Source organism: Coenobita brevimanus, chromosome 56 (assembly GCF_032717465.1).
Source record: "Coenobita brevimanus isolate Jiangsu-jjx chromosome 56, ASM3271746v2, whole genome shotgun sequence".
Lineage (NCBI taxonomy): Eukaryota > Metazoa > Arthropoda > Malacostraca > Decapoda > Coenobitidae > Coenobita > Coenobita brevimanus.
This window is the reverse complement of record NC_137009.1, coordinates 38,665,653-38,689,411: the sequence shown is the minus strand read 5'-3', so window position 1 is coordinate 38,689,411 and position 23,759 is coordinate 38,665,653. Positions and strand designations below refer to the sequence as shown.

Below are 23,759 nucleotides of genomic sequence, written 5' to 3'. Positions count from 1 at the left end.
TGAGGCTGTGATGTCTGCAATGGCGGAACTCTTACACGACACCGGGCATGATGTCACAGTCATCATCTATGGCCCAAGGAGATCAGCCTACACTGGTGATGTTGAGGTCAGTGGTAGTATAGTTCATTTACCCTAACTTGGAGGAGACTCATCCTTTTGCAGATTCTTATCCCATACGTCAGTGGGAGAATGACAATATTACCCCTGTGCGTCCTTTTTGTATCATCATATTCTAGTATCATCTCTTGCTAGAGTTCAACATTCAGGGCAGACAGATGGCAACGTCAGGCCAAGTTGAACATTGCAGGGATGTGTGTGTGGGACCCACCACATATAGCTCTAAATAGGGTACAACATTAAAACAATGAGCATGAAAGTGTGGACGGGCGTCAAGCTTTTATAATACTTCTGAGGCATAACGCAATGATAGAAAGTCTGACACATCTGTATTGTACCTGACTATGCGGTAATGTGGTAAGCAGGCTGACCATATTTATCATTAGAGATGGTTCATAAATAATTGTCGAAAATTAGGGATTCGCTTAGACCTTCATGCACTTTGTGAGGTGGGGCAGGAATGGTCAGGTGGGGCAGTGGTGGTGAGGTGGGGCAGAAGTGGCGGGGGTTAGGCAGAGGTGGTGGAGAGTCAAAAACTTACTCCTGAAAATACTCACCCTTTATCAGGTGCTGGAGATTCCCACTGCCGAGGATGACCCAATGTTCCCTGGTGGCGTAGGGACGGGTATGACTGCTGGAGAGGTCAAGGATGGACTGGAATGGGCGGTCAGTGGGCGGGTAGTGAGGTCAAGGGTGTGTGCCTGCCGCCAGCTCAATGAACAGACTTGGGTGGAGGAGAGGATGTCTACAGCAAGTCTAATTGTAACTCCCCTGTTCCTTCATGACGTCTGCACCCTGAGTGTGGGTGGGCGTGTGGGTGTGCCAGTGGTGGGGGTGGTGACGTCAAGAGTGGGAGCGTGGTGGGTGTGGGAGCAGCTTGACCTCCTCCCACCTCTGTCCACACACCCTGTCCCCCCACACACCATGGATGATTTTGGGCTGTGGTCTCGACTTGCCAATCTCGCCAGGCACTATGGGTGACTATTTATTGTTGTTTGAATAAATGTTATGGTATCTCCTTCACCTTCAGCTGCAAAAGAAAAAAAAAACGGCTAAGAAGATAATGATGATGTGGTGTTAATACTGGTGCAGCTACTACTGATGATGATATGATGACAAATAGGTGTTAATTTGTGTTGCTTTGTGTTCCTTATTTATTTCAGCATCTTGTATGATGTAACAATGCAATCAGACCAGAATAAAAAGGAAGATGCATCGCTGTTCAGTGGCTGAAGATTGCTTTTGAAAAGTGCTTATTAATGATTACTTGCAATATTTCCAATCAAACCAAATTTTGTACAAATCATCCAGTTCCAAATACTGCCTAAAAGCTATTATATGTTGGATGGTGAATCATTTGCACCTCTAATACTAACACCACATTTCCCCAGGTACCTCTCAACCATACGACAGTCGTGGCAGGTACCAGCCACGACCACCCTAACTGTGCCATCCAAGGAGACCCTGAGTGACCTGTATCAGAGCCTGGCTGGGGTCGTGGTAGCCTGGGACCCCATACTGGACCCTACCCTTCCCACCCATCCTGCTGTTGTGCCCATCGGTGCCATCAATATCCAGCCAGGACTTATGGCAAAGGTGATGGCTTTTACTTTGATCCTGCTGCCATCAGATCAATAGCAATCTCCTATTACAACACTTACCATTGCTCACGAGAGATGTGGAGGCATTAATATAACTATGCAGCTCCACTGTCCAGTTATACAAACAACCCTCTGCACCCTCTCTGTCCACCAGAAGGATGATGGTGGACTGCAGGAGGGGGGGCAAGTTCAGCCTAGTCAATTGGGTTCACATTTCAGATGAGCACCTATGTCTACTACAACTACTACAGTCCTTAGCAGAATGTACTGTACTGGTTTTTCACCCTACTAAACGAAGCAGGCCTGGTGACTAAGTACGAGTGGTAATGCAGTGTGGATAGGATAAAAAAGCACACATCTTCTTCCTTTGTCCCTCTATGAATGATGATGTGGCATGGGCAGGTCCTGACGTACATCTTGTATCTTCCTACAATACAGCGCACCTCCAAGGACTTCTGTCTGTAAACAGTAACTTACCTTCCCTTTATGACACAACTCTCCTTTATCTAATGTCCTGGTGCTGTGGGGGCACACCTTCACTGATATAACCAGGCAGTGGAGCTGCCTGGTTATATAAACGTCCCTCAGTGCACTCTCTTTCCCCTGGCAGGAGAATGATTGACTGCAGAAGAAGGGCAGCTCTGGCCTGCAGTCCACCAGGTGCATGCCAGATGTACCTCACTATATCTCATAAAACACTCTCCGCCTGGATCTGTTGATTCAGACCACAGTGAACTGAGAAGGTGTGGTGAGGGTGAAACCAAGAACACACTCCCTCTATGTCCATCCCAGCTCTTTAACAATCTCTCCTATTATTCACCAGGTGCAGGAAAGGGATCCTTTCATGTGATGGCACCAATATAACTGTGCAGCTTCACTGCCTGGTTATACAAACATGCTCTGACTCCCTCCCTCTCCCCTGAAGAAGGGTGGTGGACTGCAGAAGAAGCGCAGCTTCAGCCTGCAGTCCACTGGGTTCATGCGTCAGATGACCTTGGGGCTACCATTACTACTGCTACTACTACCACTCTTACTACTACTATTACTCACCAAGATGTGACTGTTAGTGTGAGCTGGGATGATGCATAGGTAAGGTCATAAACAAAATTGCTCGTCAGTAACAATCTTCCCTCTTAATCACCAGGATGTGTTAGTTCCAGCCCTGCTGAATAGGGCAGGAGTGGTGACAGTGAGTATGAGAGCTGGCGAGGCATGGGTAGGGCCTGAAGCACACTCAACCCTGCGCCGCGTCTTGCAGTCCACCTCATACGTCATCCTGTGGAGAGAAGAGGCACCATCACCACCAGCCACAGCCACCCAGGACCCACCACCCACAGCCAAGTTTGCGTACAAGCCTGAAATGCCTGTCAGCGATATTTTGAGTAAGTTAGCAGTGTTTTAAGGCTGTAAACATGTGGGCTTAGGACCTCCTGGCACCTCCTCCTTACCAAAATATGTGAAGTTCATTATACAGCAATTCATTACATTCTCTCTCTCTGTCTTTCTCTGTTTAAGCCCATTTCCAGTTTTACTTAATATTTTGTTAAAGTTACAGTATTCTCATCTGATTGTTTTCATCCTACTTCCTCCATTTTCATATTTCAGTCCTCACATACTCTTCCATAAATTCTTCTTATATAGCAAGATTAAGGTGTTTGGCTATATTCTGTAGAGGAATTTATGGATGCGTATTTGATACTTTTGAATGCATCTCTTTCTTAAATTCACGGTTATTGTTAAGATTTTTACTTTATTACAGAAAATATACAATTATTCTTACCTCCTCCTATTTATATTTTTCTGTCTGGCTATATAAAGTACAGAGAATTTATAGAAATGTATGTGATAAATTGGAATCCATTTTTGAGTTACTGCTGTGAGTCTTTGCCTTTTTACAGGCCAGATACCATTACTGTTACCTCTTCTTGTTTAATTTTTTCTGTCTGGCTATGTAAAGTTGTGAATATTTATGGAAATGCATGTAGCAATTTGGAATGCATCTCTTACTTAAATTTAATGTTAATGTTGTGAGCTTTTTACTTTAATACATTCCACATTTGATTACTGTTACCTCTTCAAGTTTATATTTTTCTCTCTGGCTATATACAGTACAGAGAATTTATAGAAAAGTATGTAATAATTTGGAATGTAATTTTGAGTCTGTTATGAGTTTTTACTTTACTACAGACCATATTTGATTATTGTTCCCTCTTCTTGTTCATTTTTTTCTGTTTGGCAATACACAGTACAGAGAATTAATGGAAAGCGTGTTATAATTTGAAATGCGTCTCTTACTCACATCTAGAGTGAGTTGGGGGGAGGGCAGTCAAATGGTGGGTGACACAGGGACTTCGAGGCGTTTTGTCTGCAGCCACCCTTTGCGGGATTAGGGCGTCAGGCTGTAGATAGATGGATAGATAGGTAGATTTTAATATTACCTCTTCTTGTTTTATTTTTCTCCGCACATCCCCAGACCACCCTCGTCATCGGCTGCTCATCTCGTGCTGTGGTGAGTCTGAGGTGATGGCTGCTGTTTACTTCGGGTCTCCGCTTCTCTGTCTCCCTGTCACTGCCGACCAACACCTTGCCGCTACTCAGGTCCAGAAATGGGGTAGGTCTGAAATCTAAAAATCATTTCATTCAGTGTGTGCAGTATTCGTAATAGTAGGTCAAAGTGTACATGCGTGTATCTGTAGTGTACAATATTTTAAAAAGTAGGAAAAAGTGTACATGAAACAGTGCATCAATAAAGTGTACAATAACAATAAAAGCAGGGCAAGGTGTATGTGAAGGAGTATCAATAGTGTACAATATTCACAAGAAAAGAGCAAGATGCGCATAATACAACATACAGTACGTGACTGATACCAAACTCCTGTATTTACTGATGCATTTAACTGTATTGTATTTAACTGTACCTTATATTTATATTTGTATCTATATGATTTATACTTTATTCACTTTATAATGTATCTTAATAAATGTGTAGAGGACTTACCACTGTACTATTGCCTTCAGGTCTGGGTGTGACCATACCTGCCTCAGAGGTGGCTGTGGAGAGGGTGAAGGCTGCCATTCAGACCCTGCTTGGAGACAGGAAGTAAGTGGGAGTGTGTGTACAACAATCAGTAGCATTAACTTCATCATTAACATCACCATTACCACCATTATCATTGTTACCATCATCATCATTGTTAAGATCATCATTATCAACATCCTAACCTCCAACATCACACTCACTGCCACTAACTAACCGTATCATCATCATTACCATCAACATCATTATCATCAAGATTGTCATTATCAACATCCTAATCTCCAACATCACAATTATCACTAACCTTCAAACCTCAGCTGACAATTTCTCTACAGTATTTCCCCTGGCTAATGCTATATGCACTTACTTGTCTCCTCAGTCAAAGGGTTAAATGATTACAGTATTTGGTTCATCCTCAGAAAAGAAAGGAAATCCCCCTTGCCTTTTATGAGGGGATCTTGGTTTTTATATATTCTCTCTTTGTCTGTCTGCCTGTCTCTGTCTCTCTCGCCGCAATAACCCTCTTTACCGTCATTTAACATAGGTATAGGGAGCGTGGGAGACAGCTAGGGGAAGAACTGCATGACCAGCCTCTCTCACCAGATGACAGGCTCTTGTTTACACTGGAACGTGTTATGCGTAAACCCCAGTCGCACGTGTAAGTATCAGGTCCAATTTGCCTGTCATGCAGAAGTTAAGAAAAGTATTGTTGTTGTCTTGGGAGGTACTGGAGGGATACCTTCATGTGGTGGCACTGACATAACTGTGTGGCTTCACTGTCTGGCTGTATTATGTCCTTCAAATCCCCATCCTCCAAAGGAATGATGAGGGGCTGCAGGAGAACAACTTTAGTCTGCAGTCCACTACATCCACATTCAGACGAGCCTGAGGTTACAACAACAACAACTACTACTACCAACGCTACTGCAATATAAGGAAAAAAATACAAGTACAATACCTGACTAGCTCTTTACTACTTCTTCCAGGCTGTTCAGGAAGAGGATCACTCAGCTGACTCTCCTACAAAGAGGCAATGCAGACATCTACCTCCTGCTCCTACTTCTGCTGACTGTGGTGTCTGGACTGCTGATCTACCTCCTCCTTGCCCTCCTACCCTTTATCATGGCCAAGACCAAGCACAAGAAAGATTAGCTTCAGCCAAAAGAAAGTTATGAACAGTATTAGTTAGCTGTGGCCAGGTTTAGCTGCAGATAGATTCAGAAAAGGATCTTAAGTTAGTTTGGCCATTTTTATAAAAACATTAGTTACTTAAGGCCATGTTCAGTAACAGTTTTGAATATGGATTTGTCAAGATTTATATAAAAAACAAATGAGTTAGGCTATGTCCACACCAAATGCTTGCTGAGATGGGAGACTGTTGGTGGGATTTCTGCATCACTGTACCCCATAAATCATCAGAGAAATTACCAATATGCCGGGAATCGAACCCGGGACTCTCAGGTGAGAGCCAGGCAGCATACCTGGCTCTCACCTGAGAGTCCAGGGTTCGATTCCCGGCATATTGGTAATTTCTCTGATGATTTTTCCTGTGTAAAAAATACAGGTTCTCTCTTCGTACCCCATAAAGTTTTTGTCTGTACATGCCTGCATTCATCTGGGGTCCCTCGTATGGATAACAGTGAAGCAAGACTCGCACCCGCAACCATCTGTGCCTGCATTTGGTGTCAATGTGCCTTTGTTGGCATGAATTCATTAATCGTATATGATAATGCTGGGTGGGAGAAGGACATAAGTTATAGCTTGAATTCATTATTTTCTCTCATGTTTTGGGCAACACAGAACTCATCTTCAGGGTCTGTGTAGCGTGAAACATTAGGAAAGTAAAGAATTCAAGCTCTAACTTGTGTCTCTCTCCCACCAAACATTGTCCAATCGTTGTTATGGATCATCTACACACGTGATAGTTTAAGCTCAAAGTCATACAACATTTAAGTTAGTTACGTCCAAGTCCATAAAAACACATCAATTGATTACCGTACAAAGATTTATTAAAAAAAAAAAAAAAAAAAAAATCCACATTATTGCCAAAATGCACTAGAACATGCTGACACACAAACTATGGAAAAAAAGAACAAACCAGAAGTGTAAATATATCATGTCCTCCTCCTTTTGCCAAAACTCAGTATTGTTAACTCTTAAGACCTGTACCGTAGTATTAATAATAAAAATTAAACCTTTCTTTGACAATGGTGAGATCACATAAACTTCAGTCGCTGCCACTCAGTTTTTGATGCTCATACATTCAGAAAAGTACAAGCCTATTACCTGTATAAATTTAATTAGCAGATGTAGTTGCTAAAAATGAAGAAGGTGGTTTGTATATTGCATTCTCCAGTCTTGCATGTGGGGATGACTCAGATTTGTATTTCTGTGACTAGCATACTGTAGATATTTTGGCTGGTTCATGAAATTAGCAGTTCGCCATGAAATAATGAATGTAAAAAGGCAGACATTATAGACCATGAAGAGTTAAGGGAAGTAAAATACAATGCAGGTTAAACAAATGTAACTGACTGAGCTGTGTTATACATGGACCGCTCAGTATATACAAGTACTATTAAGTCTGTGGCAAATGCATAAGTAGTGACATCATCATCACCATCATCATCTTACTTGTTTCACAGAGTCATCATTGTTGAAGGTGACTTATTTGTTTTATCCTCAGCCCTTATACTGTACAAAGTTTAGTCTAAATAAAATAAAAATTGTCTAAGCTTACCTTGTCTTGTCACCTTGGCATTTTGACCAACTGTTCTAAAAAAAAAACAGAGGGTTTTAAACTGAGATACTGCTACTCTTACTACTACTGGTGCTGCTGCTGATAATCGTGGTGGTGGTGGTGGCCGATGCTACCAGTACTACTGATACTGTTACCACTGCTAAAAATACTATTACTACTACTACCTTCTACTTGCTACAGCTACAATCACCAGTACTGATTCTGCTTACCATCCATCCATCCGTCATCCAATAGTGTATATATATAGCTCATTAAGACAGTCTGGCAGATAACTAGTTCTTCTGTTTATTCTGATTACTGCCAATGATTTTATTTTTTGGGAAAGATGTATTGAACTCCAGACATTGCACATAGCCATCATAAATCATTGCAGTATGACAGGTCCTTCTTAAATATAGTTGTCAGAAGGCATAACTCTTCATTCTAGGATTAATGAACTTTTATATGGTTTATGGAAGACTGAGGATGGGGTGCGTGGACGGATTGAAGAAGTAGGTGAATGGGGAGGCTGTGAGTTGGACAGCGAGAAGCCAGATGACAAAAGACTGGGCGATATGGACTTTTTTGGGGGGTGGGATGGGGCGAGAGGGGGTGGGGCACTGCTCTCTGAATTAGGCATCTGGCTATAGATTGAATGACTGATGGATAAGAAGATAGATGGATGGACAGATAGACAGACACCTTAATAGACACAGATAGCTACACAGACAAAACAGATGAACAGACAGAAACAAAAGCTGACGGACAGATAGCCAGAGAATTCTAGTAGTGAACAGGTGAAAGCAGCAGATCCAACGACAACTTACTCTCAATTATGTGAGCAATAAAACAACAACCAATAAAACTTCAATTTATTTACAAAAACACCGACAATATAACCACACTGGCCTCACCATATGTGTGTGTGTGTGTGTGTGTGTGTGTGTTTTCTAGTGATTCTGTATGTGTGTGTGTGTGTGTGTTTGTTTTCTAGTGTGTGTGTGTGTGTGTGTGTGTGTGTATACTGACCCTCAGAAATCTGTCATTAAATACTAATATAAATCTGAATTACCAAAGAAGAGTGTAGAGAAATGAAGACAAGAGTTAATGAAGAAGTGGATGAAAAAAACTAGAGACGAGAGCAGAAAAGATATATATAGGAAAGAAAAATAATAATAGTTGAAATAGAAAGACAATAAGGTATTTATCTCAGACGTATCATTACACACTAAAACATCACAAGACTCCTCAACACGACCTCTTTTTAATTTATACAACATGACCTTAACGTTCAAATCATCTGGAATTTTCTAGAACACAAAGAGCTACAGTGATCACTTGCCCCTGCACTCTAGGTCGCTAAAGTAGACAACAATATGGTTTAAGCTTAAGGATTAAAAAACATATCTTTGGTCTGATTGGTACATTCAGTTGCTTCCTGACGTCACCCAGTTTCCCTTCTCACTGTGGAGCTTTTCAACTGCACTACTTATTACATGTTATTCCTTTTCAACAACTAGCAATCGTTCGCCTGTTTATGTCTTACTTTCAAGGGATAGTTTTACCTCTTTCTTAAGTAATCTTTCATTTACAACATCTTACCTTCAGTATTATTTTTCTTCTCTCATGAAAGTCACAATAGCTCACTGCTGAAGGGAAAGGAAATATTGGACCCTGACCAATGTGACACAAACTTTTCTACTTATTTGTCAAGCCAAAGGGCCGTATTCTCATGAGCTCAGAAGAATCCCTAGCACCTTCCCTTTGGTGATTTAACCTGCATGTTAAACCGTGATATGCACCTATTATATATTTACATAATTTTAACACGTTTCTGGAGAGGCATGACTTCACGTGTTTGAACTGGCAATCACAAAGCTGCACCGCTCAGTTACACACATCCCTCGACTCCCTTCCCATCCTCCAAAACGAGGCTGCTGGACTACAGAAAGGGCAACTCCAGCCAGCATTCTATAGGGTTCATAACATCATTTTAACACTGACATAGTATGAATCTTGAATTTGACTTTTTGTTCAGTTTGCACACAGGCTCTTCTTTATGCATAAAAAAAGCAAGAGACAATTAAAAGACCCTGCAGTATGGTAACAGATATTATAATCTATTCATGCTCCTTCCAGACGATTTCATTCAGCCAAGAAAGGACCATCCAGACTTAAAAGGTCTGAATTTATCTCACCTTGAACCTTTCAGACCAAGGTCCTTCCTGAACTGAATAAATAAAATAATCTCTTAGCAGCAAGGAAAGAATTTTAAAAGGCAGCCATCTTACTGAAGGAAATAGTAAGGAATGTGCTAGGGAACCTCCCAAGTAAATGATATCACAGCTTCAAGACATCCCAGCCTTCTATGTATATCATTCCTTTACCCTTTGTCATTATACAATAAATGGATCATTATCATCATCTTCACCTTCATCCTCATCCCAAACCTAATTCCCAATTAACATACACATAATCATAAACTGCTCTTTCTCCTCTTTGCGAGTGTCATTGCTAGTTTCAACTGCCGCTTCAATATTCACCAAAACTTTTCAATAACATCAGATTCACTCTTCAAGATTCTCTATAGTCACTAATTCTCCACTTGTGACGACACAAAAGTTTGGTCAATCATTCAGTATCACCGATTAATTTCTGGTTTACTTGGAATTAGTTTCATTGTCACTAACAGATGCTCCACAAGTAATAGTTATGGTTTTCTGTCTCACCCTCATTGTTCATTTTTTTCTTCACCTGTCTCTAGGAATAATACTAGTGTGAACCTTACTGTATAAAGAGTTCTTCACTTGACTTAGCAAGCGGGTCATTCACTCAAGGTAAGTTTACTCACATATTAAACATTGCCTGATTAGTCTTATAAGCTCACATACTGGCCTATTTCCTTTACTGACACAACTGCTTTAAGTCCCATGAAATTAGTCACACTTTCCATCAAACTACTTTCACGAAGTTTGTATATTACTTATAAACTGTTCACCGTGTTCACAAACTGATACACAGAACGATTTCCTGTGGGTCTACTGATGCACAGAATCATTCACAATTGACTCCAAAAACTCAGATAATTTCAACACAACAACCGCATTCAGTTTCCGGATCTTTCTGAAAGTTTGACATAACAGCTGTAGCAGATATGAGGTGCTAACCCAACGATTGTACATTAACATTTTTTATGGTCTACATCACGCATGCATTTGTAAGACTTACTTTCACCTGCTGATGCCAACTGACAGTACTTGTAGGTACGATGTTGTTTCAGCACCAATGATGTGTCACCAAACGGCAGCTTGGGCTTTTAATGAATGTTCGCCATTACTGTCACCATCTGAATGGCAAAATCAGTGCCATCAGTCCACATCTTCTTGTGTCACAAGCCTTGTATTATTCGAAGACTCAGACTAGTGAGATTGGTAACTTCCAAGGTTCAAGTTCACATATTGTTTCCTGTGAGTCCACTGCTGCTTCTGACCTGTGCAGAATGCTTTATGACTCTCTGGCAGTATTAACTGATGGACTGAGTCTTGAGACAGCCACTGATTGACACTGTTTAACCCTTTCAGTACAATGATGTATTTTTATTTTTATTTTAGCATCTCCAGGCCATTTTATTCAGCTTTGAAGAGATTTTTCAAATCAGAAAGGTTAGATAAAGCCTTAATTAACCCCTACACTACAAGACGGGGTCCCCAAAGCTTAGAAAATCAACTGGAGATTCCACGAATAAAATGCAGAAATCCATCAAAGACTGAAGGGGTTACTGGGTTAAGTTCAGGAAGTCCCATGGTTAATGGCTGAAAGGTTTCACGACTCAGGAACCATCCTGTGTGGGTGGCTTCCCTTGCAATTTCGACAGCAGTGGCAGGGGTAGGTTATGTCACTCAGTCTTGGTTGCCTCCATAGCCACTTTAGCCTTTGAGGAGACCAAGGCAGCTACCAGGGAGGTGGTGGATGCACCGGAGGAGGAGGAGGAGGCGGAGGAGGAGCTTGAGGAAGAGGAAGATGAATTGGAGGAGGAGAGACCTGGAGAGCAGACCTTGTGGTGCGCGTCCCAGTCCTTGTGCTGGCAGAAGGGGCCGCAGTACCGCGCCACGTTGCACCCACTGCAAGTTTCGTGAGCTTTCCTCCCACAGTTCCAGCACCCCTGTAATAGTGGTCAGTGAGTCCTTGCCTCCCCCTGCCTCACTTTCTGCAGTCCTGCTTCCCCCTGCCTCACATCTGCCTCGTCCCCACCTCTCTCTCTGCCTCACCCCCTGTAGTAGTTCCAGTACCCCTGAAACAGTGCTCGGTCAGTGTTGCTTTGCCTGGCTTTCCCTGTCTGCCTCATCTTGTATAGTTTCAGCTCTGCCTCACTTGCCTGACATCTCCCCTGCCTCAGACGCTTCACCCTGCCTCATCTTGCCATCAGTTCTGCCTCACCTGGCTGATCAGCTGCCTCCCTCAGCCTCACCGTGTATAAATCCAGTCCTGCCTCACTTGCCTGACATTTCTTGTCTTGCCTCTCCTATCTGATGTGTCTCTGCTTTCCCTACAGTTATATTCCACATCAGTCCATATGTCCACTACAGGACCAGACTTTTCCATTAGGGAAGGAGGTAGCAATAATTAACCCATCCCAAGCTGGCAAAGTGCAAATCACGGAAGGGTGTCAATAGTGAAAGTTGTATGTATGAAGATCAGTGTATCATTGTCTATGATTGAATGTAATGAGTCTTTGTATGTCACCAGCATGAACCGATTACTGTTATGTTCTGTAGTAGCAGTAGTAATATATGCAACCCTGGGCTCATCTGAACATGAACCCAAGTAGATTAGCCAACATGTAAAAGCTGTCAATTTTGGGCAGTCCACCATCCTCCTTGCAGGGGACAGGAAGACACATGAGGAATGTTTGTATGGTCGGGTAGTTATGCCATCACATGAAGGCATCCTTCTCCAGTTCCATGTATTGTATTATATAAAAACTGCGTCTTGTCAGCAACTGTCTGAGTGTGTGGTGGACCGGCACTACAATACTGTACTAGAAACTACAGTACACTAACACAAAACCCTGTCACTAACTATTCAGGCTACATCGTAATTATGTACAGATAATTATAATGTGCTTCTACTGTAATGAACTAATTCCAGACTATTCTTCTCCTTGTAATATCAACATGAATCTCACATTTACTTCCTGCCTTCCTACAACTCCACCCACCTGCTTCTCATCTGGCAATATTGCTTCCTTTCATTTTTTTCTTTACCAATTTATCTACAGGCAAGCTAATGATCTTTCTTACTACTTCTATATTTCCTTTGGTATACCAGTACCTTTACCATCAACCCACTACCAATTACAATACTCTTCAACTCAACCAACTTACACTACATGTCTCTACTTACTACCTACTCACCTTACACCATTAGCCATCTCCATTATCAAGGAACTCTTTTGCTACTACATTATCCTTATTCTACCCTCTACCGAATTTCTAGTCATTACCCACCTCTCTCACCTGCTACCCACGTTTTCTCCATCTTCTCACTTTTCCACCAACCCCTCTTTCTCCCCACTACTATGCTCACCTCATTCATTTACTACTCTCACCACCCTCTACCCTGTTCTGCTCACCCACCTTCACCCCGCTAATACCCACAGACCTGGATTTTGTCTGCCTTCTCCCCATTAACCCACGAGCCTTCCCACTGCCTACCTGGTGTGGGTGTGTGCGTGGAGATGGCGGGTCGCGGCATCTCACCTCCCGCAGCAGCACCTCCACCCGTGCCCTCTCAGCTGCCACTGCCTCCTGTGCTCTCGCCTCCGCTGCCCCTACGGCTCTCTGAACCTCTGCAACCGCTGCCCGGCGCACCTCACTCACTGCCTCCTCTGTGAGTGGGTAGGGCGGATCTGACGCTAATTGTTCCAGTACTGTATGATGATTTCTCTCTCTCTCTCTCTAGATATGTTAGCATCTCTCAGAGCAGCCCTGTTCATCAGTCACACCTTAAGATTTTTCTAAACATGAGGTGCTTCACTCCCACAGATTTAAGCAAAGCTTTTATCATGGCCCTGGTGGCCCCGTGCCTATCTAGTACATAATACTTATTTTATTTTTGCTACCACCTGATAGTTTTATCAAGTTCAGGGAATAAATCTCACACTTAATGCCTATAAGTCTACAATACTACCGTGCCATACACTATTCAGATATAAACTGGTACAAAAGACGTGCCAAAGAACAACCCGGCCCAAGGGAACTACAGGTTGTGCTCTAGGTGGCACTGGAGGCTTCACATCACTCTTCTCCAACAACATATTTTGCATATAACACCTTAACCATCTCTTGTATGTTATTTATACTGGTTAATACAGACAAAGTTTGCATCAACAAGGTACAAGGGGATACTGGGGTGTAATATGCAGAATACTGTACTGCTGTGGAAGATGCATTACATAATCTCCAAAGCCACCTAAAGTATAACCCAACAGCTCTTTTGAGACTGCACTCACCTGCCTTCCGTTTAACCTCCGAGACCCTCTCCTCTGTTGCCCTGATGCTCTGTGCCACCAGCTCTGCTGCGTGTCTCCGCACCTCTGCGTCGTAGTCCCCCCGTCCCAACCCTGCCCCGCCCCGGCCTGTCCCACCCCCACCACCATTCTCCTCTCGCTGTTGAAGCATTGTCAGCGCTCGGCGTGTCTTCTCAACCATGCTCAGGATACACGTCAACATCTGTTAACAATTACACAATGTAAACCTTACACTGCCCACACAAACTCAACAGCATTACAACGATGTATAATACAGAGAGTGGACGCAAAGAGTGGAGCGTTGATTGGGCAAAGAGAACGATGAGGGAGTGACAGAATGAGAGAGGTATGTACAGATAAAGGAGCCTGGAGGCAGTTCTGTCACAGCCATCCTGTTGAGAATTTCCTAATGAGAATGATTTTAAATGGTCTTTTCCTTTTAATACAAAAAGAAAGAACATAAGCCTGAGTACCTGCAAAAATTTTCCCTCTAAAGAAAACTGAACAAAAAAAATAGACTTACTACATGAATATTCTTCCACTCATCATCAGGGGGTGGCCCAGGTGTCCGGGGGTGAGGGGCAGAGGGGGGGTCTGGACTGAGGCCCACAGAGGGGTAGGGAGGGGAGAACAACCCCCCTCCCAATCTCTTGGTGGGGGGAGGGGAAATGCTGCCCCCACCCCCTCCCCCTCCACTATCACCATTTTCGAAGTACCTGGAAGAAAAGAGATAAAAATAAGTAAATCATCATCATCCTGACCTCATGTTCCCACCTAAGGATGGAGCGAGGCAGAAGGCAAGGAAAGCGAAAACATAACAGAGGGAGAACTAATCAGCAGGATGCCCAGTGAAATTATGTTAAAATTTTAGGGTGATTCTTGTTTAACCCCTTTTGTTTTATTGTCACCTTAAGTTAGTTCATTTCTGCCACCTCCACATAATTCTCTTTAGCTTACGACAGACTCTGAAGGGAACAGGAAAATTTGTCTGGAGATAGCAAGATTAACAGGTAGAAGACATCCTTGGATCAAAGACTTTAAGAACAAAATACTTCCCTCTTTGCCATCCTGCCTACCCTTCTTACATTCTTATCTTCCTCTCTTCCTCCCTTCTTGTCTGACCTCCTTCCCCCCCCCCTTACCATTCTCACTCCTTCAGCGCTTTCATGCTCCCCAATGTGCTTGTATCTTTATCCATATTCTCCTTGTTTACCTCCCTACTAGCCCTTCTCTCCTTCACAGTCCCTTTCTATTTCAATTTACATCCTCATTTTTCTTTTATTGCCCCACTTTCTTTATATATATATGTGTGTGTGTGTGTGTGTGTGTGTGTGTGTGTGTGTGTGTGTGTGTGTGTGTGTGTGTGTGTGTGTGTGTGTGTGTGTGTGTGTGTGTGTGTGTGTGTGTGTGTGTGTGTGTGTGTGTGTGTGTGTGTGTGTGTGTGTGTGTGTGTGTGTGTGTGTGTGTGTGTGTGTGTGTGTGTGTGTGTGTGTGTGTGATGTGTGTGTGTGTGTGTGTGTGTGTGTGTGTGTGTGTGTGTGTGTGTGTGTGTGTGTGTGTGTGTGTGTGTGTGTGTGTGTGTGTGTGTGTGTGTGTGTGTGTGTGTGTGTGTGTGTGTGTGTGTGTGTGTGTGTGTGTGTGTGTGTGTGTGTGTGTGTGTGTGTGTGTGTGTGTGTGTGTGTGTGTGTGTGTGTGTCCGACTCTGGGCATAGGCTTAACAGCCTGCACTCAAGGCCCAGTAGTCCTCCTAAATACACCTCTACATGTCACCACTTCGGCGCTAACACCCACCGTCCATATTGAATACATGCTAGAGCTGTCTCATACAGGACTGGTGTACTGGTATTAGCGGGGGTATTTTTACGACATGTCGGCGGGTCTTCTGGTAGATCAGTAAAGTCTGATTATTATGAAATTCAGATCTTCAAACTGTTCCCTGCCCCAGTCGGGATTTGAACCTGGGTCCGGTAGGACTGCAGGCCACCTCCCTACCGATTGAGCCACCGCCTTTCCCTGAATTTCCTCCTTCTCTAGCCTCCTTGCATCAATATCTAGCTACTTCCTTACCATTATATATGTCCCCTACTTCAGAGCTCTTCCCTATTCCTAGCCATCCTCTTGACCACAATGCCCACCTTTCCTCCTGTCTAATACCTACCCTGTTTGCCCCCTTCTCTGCCTGAGATATTAATCCCATCTTCCTATTTTATTTCCCTGTTTACTCTCCCTCCCTCCACTCCCACTTATGCTCTTTAATTTATTTCGTCTTTCCATTCCTGCCTACCCTCCTTCCCTCATGGCCTTTCTCAGCCCTTTCTACTTTACTGGCTCTCTCCCACCTTGAACTACTTACCCCTCATGTTTTCTCTTGCCAGTGGTGGCCTCGGAGGAGAAGAAGTCTGTTGGCTCTCCGGGTGCAGCCTCCAGTAGTGGACCCTCATGGGCTACAACGTACTGGCTCACAGACTGCAAATATAAAAAGTCATAATAATATATTATCAATAATAATAATGATAAGGTAACAGTACCAGCCAATCCCGTATCACCCTTCTCAAGATATAGGGTACTGAAGTTAGTCTACTACAGAAAAAGAACAGTTTGGCCTACAGCCATGGTGGTGCTACAGTACACCACATAATTCATCAACGGATACATCCACCATCGTATCCTATGCTTCTCTGTCACAAGCAAAGGAGTCCAGGGCTAGGCATCCACAGTGAATAACCATTCTCAGTCCCCTGAACAGCACGTGATCAATAAATTCCAACCACTCCTAAGACTTGCACCCATATGGGCTATACACAGTTGGAGAGCTTTTACAACTAATCAAATATAATAAACAAACTATCACCCACCATGGCAGCACGTCGTGCATGTAGCTGCAGGTCACGCTGGAGAAGGGGCAGGTGTGAGCGCAAGAATGGCAGGACAAAGGGCCGTAGAGGAAAGTGTGTCACTTCCTGTAGACCAGCATGGAACTCCTCCACACTCACACTACCACTCTGTTAGCAGACAGTGGATCAGGATGACTTACAGTAACAAGATTGGTGAGGTTATGTTACATAAAGTAAGGACGTTAGGTTGGCCCCTTCAATCTGGTGGCACATCATTTTAATCAAGCCATAATCAGACTGTTTCTTTGATGTCAGAAAGATCCCTACCTGTGAAAGATTAATGAAAGCCATATCTAACCCCTCCATTTTGAAAAATTTATCCTAAGCTGGCCTTAACTAAAACGAAATGAAAAAATACACCACTGGAATGAAGGAGTCAACTCCTTCGGTCTAAGGGGACCTTCCTGAGACAATTATTCAGTATCAGAATAACTTTAAAAACATCTTAAAGCTGAGGAGACTACAAAACCAAGTACCAACACTACTCAGGTTTTCCACAGATCCACAGTCACAGCTGAGGGTAGAATGGAGTACCCTTCAGTAACCAAAATGTACTGCATGCAAAATGCAAAGGTAAGCGAACATTGCTGAGAATGTAACAGAGCACATGAATCTGATTACAAAAGCAGAACACCAGATGCACCGCCACAAACTGCATAACAGCTGGAATCATTATATACAAGGAAGAGGGGATGCCTTGCAGCGCATATCATTAAGTGCTTGGTAACTGACTTATAACTGTTTTCTATGCATGATTTTAAAATTTATTAAACCTTTCAGTAATAATTACACGATATTGCCAAACGACTGTATTCAGATTTTAATTGGTAGTGAAGGGGTTAGAAACAAACTATTTAAGTTCCTTCATCACCAAAATGTTTTTTTTTTTATTATTCTTGCTACTGTTGGACAAATTTATACACCTTAGGAAGGACTTTTGCAGCAGTGATTACAAAGGTATTACAGGAAAGCCTTGTTATAGCTGTCACTTTTTTTTATTCTTTCTTGCCAATAAGCTCCAGTAAATTATCCACTGTCACACAAAACCTAACACGCCAGCTTTCCTCAAAATCTATGGAAAAACTTGATATTTTACACCACATCCCTGTCTTATAAGGAGGACCTCCTGTGCTGGGAAGACATCTCATGGCAAAGAAGTTACAAAGATACCATGTAATTTGATGGAGGGACATACCAGTAAGCCCAACACAAGCTGCCTGACTCTCTCCCCGACCTCCACTGAGATGTCTGCTGCAAATTGGTGTAGTGTCGTTAGGAATCTGCGCACCTGAGGGAGAAGAGGTAATTGTCAGCATCATATCACCACTGTTAATATTATCATCATTTTGACTGTCATCATCATTCTCAGCAGCACATCCCTTTTTCATGAAGGGCAGGTAATAGAGAGAATAATAAGGCATATCTACACATATGACTAGACTTCCTAGACCCACCTTTGAGACCTGCCTCTGTGTGGAGTCCCTAGAGTGTGTGGGGTCTGGGGGCAGGGCAGGTGGGGAGGAGAGGGCCGGAGGGGATGGGGTGGGGGTCCCATTCATGGTGCTGTGTGGGGAGTGGGCACCATTGGTGTCTGGAAGTAAAAGAGAGAGAAATTAGAATCAGTTACACTGATCACACAGACTTTACAGTTCTAATCCATGGGTGCCACTGGTATAAGGGGGAACGACATAAATAATGAAGTAGTCTAGTACTAACGCTAATAGTCCTATTCATGGTGTTATGGGGGATTGGGTGCCACTGGTATCTGTGGGGTGGAGAGAGGGGAAGAAGTTAGAATCCGAGTTAGACGGACCCACTGGCACTGAAGGGGAGCCTACACACGGTGGAGCTGTGCACTCTGAGCTGCAGCACCCACCTGAGAGCCAAACATCTCAGTAATTCCCTGCATCTCGTCGTATGAAGGACATGGTCTGACCCTGATGGGATGGTGTCCACTACAAGGGGACGTCAGGACCCTACACAGTGTATGTACCTCACCTACAGGACAATCTCACTGAAGCGCTTGTTTACCTGTGATCAACAAGTATGTTCGTCCAGACAGACTGGGTTAAGCAACAACAACACATACAAAGATCCTCCCCTCCCTCTCAACAACAACACATACAGACCCCCCCCCACTCTCTCTCATAATAGCCGAGTCTCCCCCCTCCTGCACACTGTGATTTTTTAAAATGAAACCAGTTTAAAGTTATTATTGCAATACAATATCGTGATGCCAAAACATTAATCCTTTTCTAGCTGTCTATCTACATATTCATCTACCTGTCTACCTATCGGAGTATCGATACTATCCATCTATCTATCGGTCCATATGAGGTCCATAGCATCAACTCTTCCTGGGAGTCATAAAGACAGCGAGAATGAACCCTTCCACATGACGAAAAACATGAAGTGGTGTTCATAGGAGAAGTGATGCACGTTATTGTGGAAGTTTTGTTGGCTCATGGCTGGTGTGTGTGTGTGTGTGTGTGTGTGTGTGTGTGTGTGTGTGTGTGTGTGTGTGTGTGTGTGTGTGTGTGTAAAGGTCTGTATATGTCATCAGACGGTGCACATATACAAGCACATGAAATAGCAAACACATCCATTCAAACACCATAACACAAGTACCAGCATCCCCTTTAAATGCTTCCCACAGCTTGGATTCGAACCCTGTAACCTCTATGACACGTACATGGCTTCTGATGTGGTCCTGGCGGTGAATAGGAGTGACCACCGGGCAGCCTGGTGACGTCACTACTGCTGGTGTTGTTGTTGTTGTTGCTGGTGGTTGTGGTTGTGGTGGTGTTGTGGGTGGAGGTCTCGGTGAGGCGGGTCATCTCGGTGCTTCGGCCCCCGCCGCCCGTGGCTGCAAGAAAGGGTCATATTTTAATCTCATGCTGGACTGTGGAAAGAGAAGGTGAGGCTCAGACCTTCCTTAACCCTCTCAGTAGCTGGGCGTTTCTTATACTTTGTCAGACTTTCCTCCTCTAGTAATGAAAGCGTTAGAAGTTTATAGAGCACCCATCCATCCAGCCATCTACTATCCATTCCTGTGTCTTATTAGTAGCATATGGTGCCCAGGGTAAGGCTTTAGTTCACATATGATTGTTTCCCACCATAAGTTATGTCAGCCACGCTATGTATGTGTGCTGTGTGTCTTTGAATTGCAAATGAGTTGCCTCACTGAAAACGTTGGACTGCCATTCAAGGACACACAGCACAATACATAGCGGCTCACACTGCCTCTGGTGTGACGGCCAAACCAGCCCTGATGGAACACAACCACCTGGAGCACCTTAACCCATTAGACCACCAGGCGGCAGCCACATGCTGGCGACATCAGTTACCACCCAGTGAAATACACGGTTTTCTGATTTCCAGGAAACCACGTGGCTCGTCACTCAATGAGGTCACCTGCACCACATCAAGTGAATGGATGGCAGGTGGCTACACCTGCCACATACTACAATTATGCCTACATACTGAAATTGTGAGAAATAACACAACTAAGCAGTAAGCTATATATATGGCTGAAATTGTTGTTGTAAAGATACCATGTCTGAACTTGTGTTGTTGTAAGGATATGACTTCGGGTGAAACTGTTGTACTGTATACCCACAATAAACACAAATTCAGTATCTGTGTATTATTCAACCATCTGAACATTCACGGTACAGGGAGGTAGCATACAAAGGGACTACAAACTCCCACTAACCCTTTATACTCGCAAAGGGAGGGGGGAGGGGGCTCCTGAGCTAAATAAGATGGCTAGGCGTTACACAGAATAAATAGTATTTTTTTTTTTTTTACAAAGGGTATTAAAAAAATGGAAAAATATCGTAACTCAGGGATTGGGGAGACGCCATTATCACCCTATGTATTATTACGTATTTGACATTCTTGCTACCACTACACCATTTTATTTATCCAGAGAGAGAGAGAGAGAGAGAGAGAGAGTCATCATATTCTTTCCAACCAATCATATACCTAAAAGACTGAACTACTTTTGCAACAGTCTATTCTGATGTTAAAATATCATTATCATCATCATCATCATCACCACCACCACCAACATCATCATGATCATCATCACTATCATCATTACCACCATCATCATCATCACCACTATCATCATTATCATCATCATCATCATCATCATCACCACCACCACCATCATCATCATCTTCACCACCACCAACCATCATCATCATCTTCACCACCACCACCATCATCATCTTCACCACTATCATCATTACCATCTTCACCATCATCATCATCACCACTCTCATCATCATTATCTTCACCATCATCATCAACATCTTCACCATCATCACCACTATCATCATTACCATCTTCACCATCATCATCATCACCACTCTCATCATCATTTTCTTCACCATCATCATCAACATCTTCACCATCATCACCACTATCATCATTACCATCTTCACCATCATCATCATCATCACTATCATCATAACCCGATTTTCCACTATAACCACAACTACCACCATCGCTATTAACTACCACCATTCCTGTATCTCAACTACCACCATCAACATAACCACCATTCTTCGACCATTACATCTACCACACCAAACCTCATCTACCACAACTACCACCATTCACTGCCACAACTACCAACATCACCTTCCCTCCGCTACCACAACTACCACCATCACCCTCCCTCCACTACCACAACTACCACCATCATCCTCCCTCCACTACCACAACTACCACCATCATCTTCCCTCCTCTACCACAACTACCACCATCACCCTCCCTCCGCTAACACAAATACCACCATCATCTTCCCCCCACTACCACAACTACCACCATCACCCTCCCTCCACTACCACAACTACCACCATCATCTTCCCCACTACCACCACCACAACTAGACTCCTAACCTACCACAACTGCTACCACAATCACCCCTACCGAACCTCAACTACCACAATTACCACCATCGATACAATAGCATCTTTAAGTGGTATTGGATGAGCTATCTCAACTGGCAATTAGAGAGAGAGAGAGAGAGAGAGAGAGAGAGAGAGAGAGCACTGTGTATGCAAGTGTCTTAGTGTGTGTGTGTGTGTGTGTGTGTGTGTGTGTGTGTGTGTGTGTGATCCTCTACCACAACTACCACCATCCCTACCACAACCAACACCATCACCTACCACAACTACCACCATCACCTACCACAACCAACACCATCACCTACCACAACTACCACCATCACCTACCACAACTACCACCATCGCCTACCACAACCACCTCCATCCCTACCACAACTACCACCATCTCCCAGACTGCCTAACAAGCAACCACCAGCATCCCTACCACCACTACCACCATCGCAGGGCCATAAGGGCGACGAACAACCACAACTAACGACATTTTAACCTTTAAGGCGGATGGTTTGTGTATCCTTTTGTGCAAGGGATCAGATGTCGCTGAGAGAGAGAGAGAGAGAGAGAGAGAGAGAGGGAGGGAGATTGTGTGTGTGTGTGTGTGTGTGTGTGTGTGTGTGATAAAGCATATGTATGACGTGTGTACCAGACATATATGTGAGAAGTATGTCCATGTGTATGTTTCTTACGTGTGTGTGTGTGTGTGTGTGTGTGTGTGTAAATAATGGCACCTGCAGTTACCATAGCTACAACCAAAACTACCACTACTACCAGCACCAGACAAATCATACCAATACACAATACCATACAACAACCACAACTACCATCATTCACAACCATCACCTTAGCCATCACAACCACAACGATTATACACCTACCACAACTACCACCATAATCATACTACCACCATCACCATCACCACAACTACCACCATAACCATACTAACACCATCACCACAACCATCATACTCCCACCACCATCACAACTACCACCATCACCACATCAGTCATATTCCTACCACCAACACCACCATCATACACCTACCACCACCACCACCATCATCACTACAACCATCACTCCTACCACCACCATCACCGCAACCATCTTACCACCACAACTACCGGTACCACTATCGCCACAACTACCATCATCACCACAACCACCTTACTCCTACCACCACCACAAAACTACCATCATCACAACCATTATACATCTACCATCACCACCACCACCACCACCACCACCATCATACCCCTACCACAACTACCACCATTCACAACCACAACCACCACAACTTACCAATGATATAACTGGGCATCGCGGTAACTTCAAGTCCGGCAATTAACAATACTTCGGCTCACACAATTTCGAATCATTTCCCATCCTGCCGAAATCTCCTACACTCCATTTTCTTTGTCGATAAATTCCTTGTGATTATTATTATTATTATTATTTTTTCTGGCCTTTTTGCGGAGATAGTTATATTTTTTTCGATTATTTTTCTAAAGTTGTTCAGTATATTTCGTTTTCAATATAATTTCTAGTTATTTTAAAGGGTCAAATTATACTTTATTTTCCTACTTTATATAGCTTCTAGAGTGGCTTTTACAGACTCCTTAACACTTTTTCCACAGTGATTTATTTTTGTACACTACACTTCAATATCCTCTTGCATGTATGAAGCCTGTACGGAAACGAAATAAGTAAGATGAAGGAGAATGCTTCGTTGCAATAAATAAAATAAATAAATAAATAACATGGAAGAGAATGTTTCGTTGCAATAATATAAAATATATAAACAAATAAAAATAACATGGAGAGGAATGCTTGGTTGCAATAAAAATAAATCGCCAAGAAAAGGGAGCTAAGAAACACAGAATTCGACTTACGGCTTTCGTTCCTCAGTGCTCGTGATATAATAATTTTTT

The 23,759-nt window shown here is 43.2% G+C and overlaps 2 protein-coding genes across 2 annotated transcripts in view; one reads left to right on the top strand and one right to left on the bottom strand.

Annotated features, from left to right (window-relative positions):
• On the top strand, positions 1–5,961 carry LOC145401780 (UDP-glucuronosyltransferase 1A7-like). Its single transcript, XM_080273958.1, has 8 exons — positions 1–106; positions 685–1,094; positions 1,509–1,713; positions 2,863–3,100; positions 4,192–4,329; positions 4,737–4,818; positions 5,300–5,404; positions 5,736–5,961. Exons 1-8 carry the CDS (start codon positions 11–13, stop codon positions 5,905–5,907), a joined length of 1,446 nt encoding a protein of 481 aa, XP_080130084.1. The 5' UTR covers positions 1–10; the 3' UTR covers positions 5,908–5,961.
• A 5,429-nt stretch (positions 5,962–11,390) lies between these two features.
• nvy (CBFA2/RUNX1 partner transcriptional co-repressor nervy) overlaps positions 11,391–23,759 on the bottom strand; it is a 72,133-nt gene continuing 59,764 nt past the window's right edge. The window contains exons 3-11 of the mRNA XM_080273906.1: positions 19,611–19,784; positions 18,373–18,509; positions 18,114–18,206; positions 16,880–17,026; positions 16,378–16,490; positions 14,548–14,740; positions 14,007–14,226; positions 13,210–13,382; positions 11,391–11,657 (exon numbers count right to left, since the gene is read on the bottom strand). Of these exons, the coding sequence (XP_080130032.1) occupies positions 11,391–11,657; positions 13,210–13,382; positions 14,007–14,226; positions 14,548–14,740; positions 16,378–16,490; positions 16,880–17,026; positions 18,114–18,206; positions 18,373–18,509; positions 19,611–19,784 (1,517 nt within the window). The remainder of the gene's footprint in view (positions 11,658–13,209; positions 13,383–14,006; positions 14,227–14,547; positions 14,741–16,377; positions 16,491–16,879; positions 17,027–18,113; positions 18,207–18,372; positions 18,510–19,610; positions 19,785–23,759) is intronic.